Genomic DNA, 13,557 nt, shown 5'->3' on the forward strand with positions numbered 1-13,557 from the left:
TTTTGATTTTTTTTTTTCACTTTCCTCATCTTTCTTGTATGATTTAGTGGTCAGAAGAAGCATGTGCAGCTCATCTTACCCAGCGGGATGGATACCAGGCTGCTACTCAAGGACAGCTGAAAGATCAGCTATATCAAGAAATTATCCATTACTTTGACAAGGGCAAGGTAAAAAGAGAAGAAAAAAAGTCCAAATACATTTCATTGCCTTTCTTTCTAACTTACAAGTTGAATAGCAAACAGAGTTAGCAGTCAAGTGACCTTCAGGGTGCTTTAAACTTGCCACAAGATTTTTGGAGTGCTTTATGTAAGCGGTGCACCAGCTAGCAGTTAAAGATAATAATACTTCCAAAAAAAAGTAAGACAGAGAGATTAATGGTACATTTATAACTGCTGTGTTAAGGGTAAATATATGTGCATATGATGCCATGGAAAAAATAAAGAAGTGATGCACATAATTTGAGAGACATGCTTTTTCTGGCAATTGCAAAAGCTAATGCAATCCTTCAGCTACCTTTGTTTTTTCTTGTGTGCACAAAATAATTCCCTCAGAGAATGGTTGTTTGTGGTTCATATTGCGAGAAGGCTGGAAATATTTGCAGATGACAATATGTCATTGCAATTGTATCTTCTATTGCAAGATGAATTTGTATTTAGCATTGCGTGGTGGGAAGCATAGAGTGCTGGTGTTACCTCTCTGCAGAGTTGGAGGGGTTTGACTTTGTAGACAGGGAGAGGTAGGGATGTAGCCGTGTTTGGGTATTTCATCCACAGAATGTTTACATGTAGAAGCAGAGATCTCTTTGACAGAATATCTCAGAAACTTAAACTTGGGTTTTTGAAAGCAATCTTCGTAGCATAAATGTAGTACAAACAGAAATTTAATTTTCTGGTAGAGCTAGAATTTTATCCAGCCAGCTCACGTTTTCCAAGTAAGTTTTTAGCAGAATCAGATTGGTATTTTCATAGAAACATTGCTTAAAAGGTCAAATTTTATACCTTTATCTTTATGCAGTATTTAGAAGTTGTTAATAAAATATGCTACAGGAAGCGTCATTCTAGTCTATGATAAAGCCAGGCTATGCCAACAGGCTGCATGGGGTGGGGGCTTCTGCAGATACCTCCATGCAGATGCAGTGGGTGGCACTGGATTCCACAGGGCACTTCTGCTGCCCAAAAAGCTTTTGCTAACGCTTTAATAGCAGGTAAGGAGAACCTTGTTCGAACTGGGGTCATAGCTCATTTAAAAGTATATTTTAATATTACATTCCTTTCTGGAAAGGAAAAGCCAGAAGTCACATGTTTTTATTTTGTTGGTTTTCATCTTTATAGCCTCACAGTTAATCTTTTATCGTGCTGGTGTACAGACAGTGGGAATTATTCTTCTGAGCACTAGGCTAGTGCATTTCAGCTGTAAATTGAAAACTGCAGCGTCCTTTACATCTATATTGAAAACAGCCCATCTTAAAGTTGTACCCACCCATTTCTGCTGATAGCGCTAATGAGCTGTTTATATAAACAGCAGGCAAAATACCTGCTGCTTGCTTTTCAGCCTGCGCTGCGTTACACAGCACGGCATCCACGCTCCAAAGACCTTTGTTAGACTGAATAACCATTCCTAATTTTACAACTAGAAATCAGAGAAGGCTCTACCTGCTTTCGAAAGAAATAGCACTGAGAATGCTGTGTTTCGCCTTTCCCTCATAGTTAGATTAAATAGCTGAATCTTCATTTTTCTAAAAAGTTTAGTGAACAATGATGTCAAAGGGATCACTGTGCTTGCTTATTCCTATTCCTTTGAGTAACTCAAATCATAGGACTACTATGTGGGTTTGTTTTTTTTTCCTCTGTGTGAGGAAATGATTCCTTTTCAAAACACTCTGTCCTAGATACAGATATTTCTTCTCTTATCTTCTGTTCATTCCAGTTGGTAATAAATTTCCCTGTTGTTTAATGAGAAGGAAAAAAAAATCAATATGCACTGAGAATATGAGCATCTTACACAAATTTTCAAATGTTGAGAAGCTCAAAGTTGAGGTTTCCGCAGTAGAATTAAGTTAATCCTCTCATTTAGGATGTTCTGACGTTACGTTAAATCAACTGCTTACATGTACCTATGAAGTTTGCAAATGTAGTCCAGTAGGTGCTTTAACTATGCCATTCCATGATCACTAATGCATTTGAAATAGTGTTTGCTGCGTGTTTGTAGAAGACTGAACCAATACACTGATCAGTTTGTCTTTTTGTTACCGTAATTGCCCAACTGTGTCTCTGCCTGGTAACTCACTTGGGTTTTATCCCACTACTTTGCTTTCGCTTCCCGTAAAGTTAACAAGAGATGTCAAAAGAAGGTAATTTTGCCCTGGGCAGCTGTAGAGCTGCTTCCAGGCTTTTTACGGAAGCTCAGGAGTTGTTTTTTTTAAAGTCGTTGGGAGACTGTGCCTCTTCCACTCCAGCCTGCCTGATGGGAAGTCCTGGGCTTGAGAAGGGAGGTAGACATGGTTAGAAACATTACATAGAAGAAGTGGAGGAGAGGGATTTCAGAAAAGGTGACAGCTAGTTTTAAAACACTGGTTGGTCTTTTTGGAGGATGGTGTAGTTCAGCCTCCCAGAAATCATGATCTCTTTCTCTTGGTGGAGTAATTTCCCAAGAGGAATGCGCAGTGCCCTTTTCAAGTGAAGACCAACCACGAGGCTTATTGCCTAAATATTAGCATTCATGGTGAGGTGAATTTAGAGGAAAGTATAATCCTCCATACACAGGCGGAAATGGAGTGTACGGAGGCTCTCACTTCTAGAAGTGCCTGAGAAATTTGTAATTTAATAATATGGAGTGTGGGTTTGCACAGAAAGCAGGAGAGTGGGCGTCTCATTTTGACTAAGCACAAAATACTACCCTTCACCATGAATATCAATGTTATTTGTAGTTTGAGATATTGTAGTTTGATTTGTAGTTTGAGTTGAGAGTTTAAGACTCTTCATTTTCATTTCTGTTTTTTAATATATTATTCTTAGGAAGCTTGCTTTTCACTGATATTTCACTTTTGGTCTCTAAACCAACCTTCTGTAAAGCTGAAGTACACCCTCCACCTTTAGTAAATTAGTATTTTCAGGTACGGGGTCATCATTTTGCTGTTCTTCTACTTTATAGATTTGATTCCCTATTAGTAATACTTTTCGTTACTCTTCTAAACTCCTTGTTTCCAAAATGAAATGTTATTACTTATGAGTTTCCCTACTATACACATAGTTTTCTCTCGTAGATTATTATTCTTTACTGTGTTGCACTTTCCAGTCACACCTCCATCTCTCTTGGCTTTTGCCCTTAAAAGCCTTATCCTCATGCTTATCACGGCAGTCTAACCCATCCTTTGAACTACTCTGAAGTGTTTGCTCTTTCTGTGTTTTGCTGAAGCTTTGTAATTTTCAGCAAAGCCCTTAATCCAGGGACTTTACTGAAAATCAGTAGGTTAGAGTATCTCAGGACAAGAAGGAAAAGTATTGGCAGTAATAAAGTGACAGGGGAAGAGGGTGAAATTTTGCTTGTGTGGAGCCGTCAGTGTTAGTCAATGCTAATGAACTACTGAAGCCAAAAAATACTTAGTGTCCTTGATAAAGCTAAGATATCATTTTTAAACCAGCTTGTGTGGGCTCTGGAGCTGAAGAGGAAGCAGCAATGTTCTTATTCCTACATGGTGAAATGTATGAACAGCAATGATATTCAAGTGTGCCAGTGGATGCTGCGGCCTATAAATCAGTAAATGTTTTCCACTGCTCCTTCGTAAATTGAAAGTGTTGGTCCCAGGGAGAAAAAAATAAATAAATGCACATTGCTGATTTATTTACTTTCCTCCTTCCTTTAGCGTCGCACCCCTTCCCCTCCCCCACCCAAAAAATAGCTTTTACTGTTTTATTGAAGCCATGAAACACAAAATGTTTGACACTCCCAAGCTTTGGCTTATAATGGGTTTTTTTCTGGCCATGGGATGGCATCAAATGGCTCTTTTTTTTTCCAGCTAACAGGATAGTGCTGAAATTCACCTGTTTGCCAAAAATCAGTGTGAGGCTTGTGTCCAGCTCTTATCCCACGTCAGATCATGAGCCCATCCTGAGAGCTGTGAAGGACAGAGACGGTTTCCAGAGAGCAAAGATGCGGTGTTTGACTGTGTTCCAAATGAATATAGCATGTTGTTTGAAAGAGTTCCCAACCATGGCTGTATCTTACACATCCTGAATGCTACATTAGCGATAGAGAAATACTGTGTTTTAACTTTTTATTTAAAATATTAGGGTTACGTGGTGGTTAATTAACACTATTGGAAATTTAAACAGCTTGGAATGTCCCTGGCAGATCAGCATATTGCATGATAATATTCTTATCCTAGGCTACTTCATTTTTACTGACCGTTAACTCAGCAGGAGCCAAGAAATATCCTAAGATCCTCCTTTGCTGCTATTAAAGAACCTCAAAAACTAAATTGAATGCTGCAGTTCTTTCTGGGCAACAATCAATTCAGCTTCAAAAATAAATTAAATTGCTAGGTTTTCCCTATAAAGATCTCCTTCTGCATCCTCAAAGTCTTCCCCATAACAATTTGCAGCTCGTGTTCGCACAACTAAATTTAAGCTGTACACATTTTTCTTACGCCTTGAGTATAAAAGAAGCATTTTCCTTCCACTGTCACCAAGCGCTCTCCCTGGTACACTCTCCAGATAAATTGTTTCTTGCATTAATGAGTTGTATGTCGTACAAATCCTGTGTAGTAGCTCCCCATACGGCTCATTCGTCCAGAAGACATGCCATGTCCTGGGCAAACCTGGGAAGCTTTCCAAGACAGGAAATCTGCGAGGCAGCAGATTGGGAGTTATTGACCTTCAAGAATATAGATTTCATTTATCAGAATCCTTTGCCACAGCCACGCTGTCCTCACCTGAATAAATTTGCTCTGTAGTAAACAGAGAAATTTTTCAGAGGGTTTCGCAGGGGATTTTAAACACACGATTCCTGGTTCTGTTACGACATTGGAAAAATGACTGGCTTTGGTCTTGTTTTAGAGGATGTTGCAGGTGTTGTTGTCCAGCTGCACAATTGCCCAAGGGAAAAGCCGAGTGGTTAGTGAACTCATGGACCTCTGGTATTCAGGACACTTGACTTTTTACCAGTTGAGTTTTATAATACAAGTTCTCGTTGATCCTTCAGAGGACAGACAAAACAATTGGATTCCAAAATGGAGATGCTGGAACAGAGTGGGTTTTTTAAGAGGTAGTAGCAACAAAAAGTAGGTGTTTTTCTCTTAAGACTGACTCCTTGGCTGGAGAGGGGCCAGGTTAGAGGCTGACAAAAATTGGAAGAATATTTTCCCACAGTTAGGCATTTTTATCGCTTATTTGCAGTATGATAGAGAAAGAGTGGTTTTATCTCTTTGTTAAACCTGAAAGTGCCTGTTAAAAATAATGTGACAAAATAGGAGCAGTGTAACTTCTAAACTAATTGTTAAAGAATTTTTAAAGTAATTCCGGTAATTTAAGCCAGAAACAAATGTTCATAATATCTACTTTCTCCTGTTCAGCTCTATGTATGGACAGGGGAATGGTTATGAGGAGGAGTGCTAGGATTGTGTGATTACTATGTGTGTATTGGAAATGAGCTAAATCTATATCATACTAAATTTGGTTTTTTGGGTATGAAACATACATAAAATTCATTATTTATATTCAGTAACATCTAAAGGGTTTGATCAGGCTGTGGGAGGCACAACAGAAACACGGTGTGTTTACAGTCTCATCTGACAAGGGTGGGAAGGGAAGAAAAAAAGCAAATTATTTAATTCTGCTGAAGTCATCATTTAACTGGTGGCGGTGCTGTGCTACCTATAGACGTTGATGAGTATGCAGTGCCTTCAGTGGCACAGGTCTGGTTTTAGAATCATTGAATGGTTTGGGTTGGAAGAGACCTTAAAGGTCATCTAGTCCAAGTCCCCTGCAGTGAGCAGGGACACCTTCCACTAGATATGGTTGCTCAGAGCCTCATCCAACCTGACCTCTACCACCTCTCCGGACAACCTGTGCCAGTGTTTCAGCACCCTCATTGTAAAAATCTTTATTCCGTCTGAATCTGCCCTCTTTTACTTTAAAAACTATTACCCTTTGTCCTATCACAACAGGCCCAGCTAAGAAGTTCGTCCCCGTCAGTCTTGTGAACCCCCTTTACGTCCTGAAAGGCCCCAAAAAGGTCTCCCCAGAGCCTTCTCTTCTCCAGGGTGAACAGCCCCAATGCTCTCAGCCTTTCTTCACAGGGGAGGTGTTCCATCCCTCTGATCATGTTTGTGGCCCTCCTCTGGACCTGTTCCAACAGATCCATGTCTTTTCTGAAGTTCTGCTGATTTCCAGGATGTTGCGGCAGTACAGATGGCAGTGACAGTCCGGGACAGACTTGCTGTGGTGTGATCCACAGGCTGCAAAGCCGCGGTGGCATCAAGGCCCATTAAGCAAAGTCAATACAGCGTTTCAGCCTCTTGGCTTCTCTCCTCCCCTCCTCTCTCCCACCACTCATCCAGAATCCCCTGCCTCTTGATGATCAGGTGCAATTAGTTTGCACTAAAAGGCCTACAGCCTTAGCACCCAGCCGGTGCTTTGAGTTGCCAGCCGTGCTTTGGAAACGTGTCGCAATGTCTGTGCTTATTCAGGATTCAATGGAAGAACTGAATGAGTTTGTTTACAGCATTGATGCAAATCTCAAATTATATAGACTTCCATTTATTTCCAGTCTCATTCAGCTCCAAAGCTGTTTACCTGAGATCATCTATAAATATTTTCACAACAAAATAGAGACTAGAAGTGCTTTGGTTTTGGAGAGGGACTGGTTAAATTTGAAGCAAAATTGTGGTAATGCCATTTTCTTTGAAATGAAAATATGCCAAAGATGTTATGGATGACTGAAGTTAAAAAGAAAACAGCAGTCAGAATGAGAGATGGTTTAATGATTTTGAAAGATTTCACTTGCTTACTTATCAAACAACTGAATATTAGTTTTGTTTCTATAAATTGGTAGTATTTTACTCTTCTGAGTCAAAATTAACTCAGCTACTGTATAAGAATATACTCTGTTTTCTGCAAATATGCCTTTGCTATTAAACTCATGTTAATTTTTGTTTAGAAATAAAACTATGCTCTGTATCATCATTGTAGATTAGATACATAATGCGAATAAAAACATTCAGATCCTTCCACTTGCAAAAATTGGGTTGCAGAATGTAGAAACTGCCTTGTGATTTCCTGCAGACGTGATCCCTCATTACGGTGATTGTAATTAGTCATTCCTATGCATTTCTCATCTTCAAGACACTTTACAAACATAAGGTAACTCATGCTCATTCCAGTCCTCTTCCCTAGATAAATAATATTGTGAACCTTGTTGTAGGAATGAGAAAAATCAAGAGAAGTGGTTGAACATCACGTGGGGCCGTAAGGAGCCGTTATTGTAGGAACCAGGCTCTACCCCTCCTGAGCATCTGTCTCCTTTCTGTCTTAAATTAGGTCACTGCTCAGTCTCTGTTTGCCCAAGCGTCTGCCCGTTTATTTTCTTTAGGATTCAAAAGCTTCATTTCCCTCTCTCAGCCCTACCAGTGTAGTTTCTGGCCCATATTTTCTCTTACTTTACTCCATTACATTGAGACCATTTATCTCTGTCCTTTCTCCCTGCAGACTCCCATAACTATTTTTCCTTTTGCAGCTCCTCATCTACTCCACCATCAGCAGCTCCCTGTCTCTTCAGGCTGCTGCTTTCCATCCCTTCCCTCTCGCGCTGCCAGGGCAATCTTTCAGTCCATCCTTTTGTTTGCAGGATGAGTGCCCTCTGCTTGAAAAGGGGTAGAAAGCAACCAGGTGGGACCCAAACCACGTCTCACTTTTGTGGCATTGGCGTGTGATATGTCAGGAAAGACTTACTGAGTATTCAGCCTGGCTGGGCTCCAAATTGCCACTTCCGAGGAAAAAAAAAAAGACATTGTGGGTCCCAGCCTGGTATTTATGTGACTAAATCACAGGTAGCTGTGCCCTGTACCTCAGCTAGTGTTGGCAGCAGTCTCAGTCATACTGACAATCTTACGAACCCTCAGTGTTTGGCTTGTACTTTTAAATCAGTGTCTAGAAGTAGGAATTTTCCTAGAAGTCTTGTTTTCTCACAGTTTTTTTCCTGAAATACTAAGAAATGTGATTTCAGCTTGCAGATCAGAAGAGAAATAAAATTTACCCAACTCAGATTTTGGGCCTTCAGTTGTGGGATTTCTGTGTTTTGAGGTGGCTTTTGGGGTTTTTGGGGAGGAAAATATTTCTTATTTATGCAGTGCATTAAAGTGGATGGGACTGGGCGTACTGTGCGGGATGGATGTGTTGTGTGCGTGAAGGTTTCCCCAGGAGCGACATTCCCCTTCTTTCTCCCCAGAATACAACTCCCTCCGTGTTTGGAAGTTGTGGTGCTTCATCTTAAACTCTTTGTTCCCAAGACAAAGCGGGGGGCGATGTGAAAAATGTGCGTTCAGCCCTTTTCCTCAGCTCTCCTTCATCCAAGTGCTCTTTGCAGCTGCCGCCGTCTTGGTATTTCACCAGGACAAGGAACGTGTGGCCTGATGCTGAGAGGATAATTAGGTGGTGTGGATAGGGGATTTAAATTTAACATGAAGAGTAATGTGAACCAAATGGATTTATATCTTATTCCAAATCTCACTTTTTTTTAATAAAGTGAGGCCAGCAGTGCCAGCCAAATTTCAGCAGCAGAGGCAGATCAAGTTTGATCACATGCAGGCTGGTGTGCTAATTGTTTTGGGTTTGAACAGTTCTTTATATTTAGAGTAGAAAAAAATGAAAAATACACATTTAAAAACATTCTTGCTGCTCCTCATTAAGATTGTTGGCTTCTGACGAGCTGAACGATATTGTTAAATTTCTTTGGATCGGTTGAGGCTGCTGAATTTCATGGTTGAAGAACGAGAGAGGAAAAGGATCCGATGGAATTATAATGAATATTTGTTCAAAGCCATGTCAGCAAATTGCCTGCCATGTCTTGGAGCATGGTGATCTTTAAGGTCCCTTTCAACCCAAACCATTCTGTGATTCTGTGTTAAAGGGAGAGGGAGGTTATTATGAACTGTAATCGATTGACAGCATTTATCCAAAGTTCTGTGCTTCCGTGTGGGCAGGCTGTGTTTACACATTATCAATATCTAGTTGGGTTAGTAGGAATCATTTTATTTCTGAAACAATTTGATCACTTTACTTCATCTGCATGAAAAGGAACCATGTGGGTAATACTGCCACAGCTATTTGGCACATCAGATGCAGTGTTTTCAGGGATGTTACACAATGCATTTTGTTGTGTTTTATTAAGTCTTGCTTTATTCCAATGTAGTTGTTTAACCAAGATATGTAATTCAGGCTTTTTGTTGTTGTTTTGTGATTTTTTTTTTTTTCAACAGATGTGGGAAGAGGCCATTGCCTTGGGTAAAGAACTTGCAGAACAGTATGAAAATGAAATGTTTGATTATGAACAACTCAGTGAACTGCTGGTAGGTTTTTTTATGACATAGACACTGCAGCATTTTTTTCAGAATTTAATTTCTAAGCTTTGAAGTTTATATCGAAAATCTCTTCTACGACACTGAAATGCAGCAATAGATGCTTGCTTTGGCTTTCTTGAACCAATGTTGATTGACTGGCTACTATTGCAGTGCCTGAAAAAAAATTGATTTTATGTATTTTTTTTAACTGAAAGAAAAATATTTCAGTAATGTTATGCTGATTTATTTGGGGCATAAAAGGAAATTTTGAATTTAAATATAAATGGAAACATGAAAAAATCCTCATTCTCTCTCAAGTGTCTTTCCATATTCACATTTCTTTTTTTAGGTGTGAATAATCCACAAGCATTCATGTCTAGAGTCAGTTATTTTTGCCCTGACATTACCCATTCATTATGCCTGCACTGTTTTTTTACTCCTTCTCTTCTCCAAAGAGATGAACGGCCTCCTAACGTCTCAAACACTTTCACAGGAGTTGGGACTTGATTCCAGTTTGGTTCTGAAAATTCCTGAATTTCTGGGGTTTTGGTATATTTTACCTTTGCATTCACCAGAGTATGTAGTCCTTAATTTTTTGAATTGTTTATCTGCATTACTTGGTCTGTCTGAGCCGGACATTAATACGGTGTCTTTGCACCCTCTTTCTCCGCTGACACCAATGCTCAGTTTGAGGATGGCTGAGAGCCATCCCCCCAGAATCATCTCCCTCCCTGTGCCCCCAGAATCTCCTTTCTTGGGGAGGAAAGAATAAAGGTAAATACCATTCCTCTCAATTTTATTCTTTGCTCTTTTACATGTTCTTTTTGAGGGTTTATCCATGGTTCTGTCCTCCAGCTCTCTAGAGCTGAATTTTTATCTCTTTTTAATGGTTCTCCTTCTGTGGCATTTTGACTCTTTTTAGTGACAGACTAATTGTATTGATTTGCTTAACAAATCTGGAGCCTGGTTTCATGTTGCTCTGTGCTGCAGAAGGTAAGGGATGTGTACCTAGAGCTCTTCTCTGGTGCTGTGGTATTCCAGAAGAGTCTTCCATGGCCTGCTGCCTGCACCTCTGTCAGTAGGGCTGCGTTCAACAGAGAGTATTCTTCATTTCAATATAAAAGAAATCTGCCAGAGATTGTTCCTTTGCTATAAATGTTTCTCATGTGTCAGATATGATTATTCACCAGTGAGTAGCTACTCTCCAAGTTCCTCATTTTTAATTTTCCATCTCCTTTATGCTTGCACACAGGAACACAAACAGCCTTTGTCACAGAGGCAACCACTCTTTACTTACTGTATTGTATTCATTTTTTAATCGGAAGTCTGAATTTAGACTTTGTACATTATAGCTGATGGCTGGTAATACCGTGTTATGTATTTTTCTCCATTCATCTTGCATAATAAATATGTCATTGTTTACATTAAGTGACATAATTCCAGGCAGTGGTTTAAAGCAAATGTGGGTTATCTGTACATGGCAATGAAATTTCTTCCTCTTCTAATAGGGGAGACCCACAGCTTCCAATTCTTATGTCAAACAACAGAGTTTATCTGCCTTTTATTTATCAGACAGGAGAAATTGAGAGAGAGATTTCACAAAAATTAGTACTAGTGTGCATTTGGCATTCATCCTTAATAAGACAAAGATCAAAATTCATGCTTCCATATGTGTCTCACATACCCCATTGGCTTTTGTTATTGCTGCTGCCGAATAGCGTTAGCATGCTAGCTCTTATTTTTTTTCCCCTCAATAAAATTTAAAGTTTTTTGATTCTTTTTGTTCTCCCTATTGTCTCTTTTGTTCAAGCAATATTAAATACTAGACTCTAAGACAATTCACAGATGACAAACAGTTTTGCTACAGATGAACTGAGAAATATACAGCAGATCTGCGTCTTTTTAGTCTTCTTGCTATTTACTGTTATCTGTCGTAGGGGAACAGTAATAAACCTCCCCTCAAATCAGAATTCATTCTTTTACAGAAAGTAATAGACTAAAAATAAGTTAATGAACAGATCGTCTGAAGCTGCACATTCGCTATTATTTCATCATTTAAGATAAAGAAGAATTCTGCTTTAAAACAGATGGCATCTGACATGCATGTATTTATTCCAAAAGATATATTTTTTTCTGCAATTCTCTACTGCATGCTTTCCATATGCAAATAAATTGTTGTAAATATGGAAAAGAAGTAGTAGAAAAACGTAATAAAATGTAACAGCCAAAAACTGAGAAGTCAGTACCATTGAGATGAGCTGGTTTTAGCAGTGTGGGCTTCATCGTTCCAGTGTTTCAGCATTGGCAGTGTCACAACCAGGAATTCGAGCTGCCTTGCAAATGCTTGACCTTTATCAGCATTGAGATCTTGTATGTGGAACAGTGAGGTTCACCAAGATGAACATCAAAACAATATCTACACAGTCTATTATTTCAAAATCCTGGCAAATATCTGATTAAAAGGTGAAGAAAGAGGGGCGGATGAAACTTGAGTGTCTTTAAGTTAAAGATATGCATAAGAGATCTGTATCTTAAGTATAGGGAATCTCTTTAAAGTTTAGGTCATTAAAGTTCCTTCTGTTTATTTTGCAGAGAAAGCAAGCCCAGTTCTATGAAAACATTGTGAAAGTGATAAGACCAAAACCAGACTACTTTGCTGTTGGATACTACGGCCAGGGATTTCCAACATTCATAAGGGTAAGCGTTCACCTTTTTTTTTCACAGAAAATAGCAAAGTTTCTTGCTTTGGAAATTACCCTTGGTTATAGAGAAGGTTCATTATTGTATGTCAGTGTTATTTGCAATCTCCCTAAAGCTGATGTTTGGTTTCAGGTGCATAAAACAAGCATTGTTTTTTCCTTTCCCGTTTCTGCTATGGAATAGTTGAATTTTAGTAGAGAAGCTTTTTCTTCATGTCCAAACATGTCCAATACTGTGTACTCCTTCAGGGTATCAGAAACTAAGATATACCACTTGATCCATAAATCAGGGTAGTAACTAGCACCATCTGAAAGGATGACATTTTTGCCTGACAGGTATATATAGATACAGATTATAGGTGTATCACTGTGGTAGAGAAGCCTTTTGTATGTGTTTCGTACATGTTTTCATGTGTGTATCCTTTCCAGCATAGTCACTAAAATTAAGCTGAATATCAGAGATGTGTGTGATACCTTTAAAAGCGATCTTTTATCATTGATTTTCATGAGTTGTGTCAATTTAAAATATGTCATTTGATTGATGCCACTAACACAAGTTGAATAACATTTTAGTTTTTTTCCACTGATGCTGGGATTGTTATGGAGTTCAATCAGTGGCTAATTAGGGTGGAGATTTCATGTCTGAATTGCATCTGTATAATGATACTCTGATCTTTGGCACTTGCCAGTCAGTGACACGGAAATAACACATTAGCTGCTCAGTTGCTGTGCTGCTCGTATCTATCTTAAGAGCTGAGGATTTTCAGTTTGGAGTCTCGCTCCAGCTCACTGTGGAAGAGTTACAGATTAAGGTAGTTCAAGAGACAGAAGAATGAAATTATTACTGTTATTCTCAGATTATTCTCTGTGTCCACGATACTCAGAAAGATTTAGTTTCAGGCCAGGAGCTGGTAATGGGTTTCCTCCTTGAAACATTCATTTAGGAGATGAGTTCCTGTTTGTAACTGAGTAATTCCAAGCTAACTCTCTCAGATTATGGCACAATAAATACCAGGAGCAAGCCCAAACCTGTGCTGAAGCCCAGCTTACTAGATAAATCTAGTGAATGCCTGTTAAGCTGGCTTTGTCAGGTTAGTTGTGGTCAGCTGGTCTTTCATGGTATATTAAAAATGCATGTAAAATATATATTTATGGTGCATTGAAAGTTAAGAAACAAACTCATGGTAATTTCAGAAAAGAGTTGTCTTAGAATGATCATTCCTCGTAGAAAATTTATGATTAGATAGCCCTACAGAAACTTTAAAACTATTTAGAGGAAGAAGGAAAGACTTTCAAAAATCCTAA

General features: G+C 39.0%; 1 protein-coding gene across 2 annotated transcripts in view; it reads left to right on the top strand.

Annotated features, from left to right (window-relative positions):
- Window positions 1-13,557, top strand: part of DOCK1 (dedicator of cytokinesis 1) — a 321,093-nt gene that overhangs the window by 263,943 nt on the left and 43,593 nt on the right. For both annotated transcript variants that reach the window (XM_054072202.1, XM_054072203.1), the window contains exons 38-40: window positions 48-167; window positions 9,473-9,562; window positions 12,146-12,250. In XM_054072202.1, the coding sequence (XP_053928177.1) occupies window positions 48-167; window positions 9,473-9,562; window positions 12,146-12,250 (315 nt within the window). The remainder of the gene's footprint in view (window positions 1-47; window positions 168-9,472; window positions 9,563-12,145; window positions 12,251-13,557) is intronic.

This window comes from Cuculus canorus, chromosome 7 (genome assembly GCF_017976375.1).
Source record: "Cuculus canorus isolate bCucCan1 chromosome 7, bCucCan1.pri, whole genome shotgun sequence".
Taxonomy (NCBI): domain Eukaryota; kingdom Metazoa; phylum Chordata; class Aves; order Cuculiformes; family Cuculidae; genus Cuculus; species Cuculus canorus.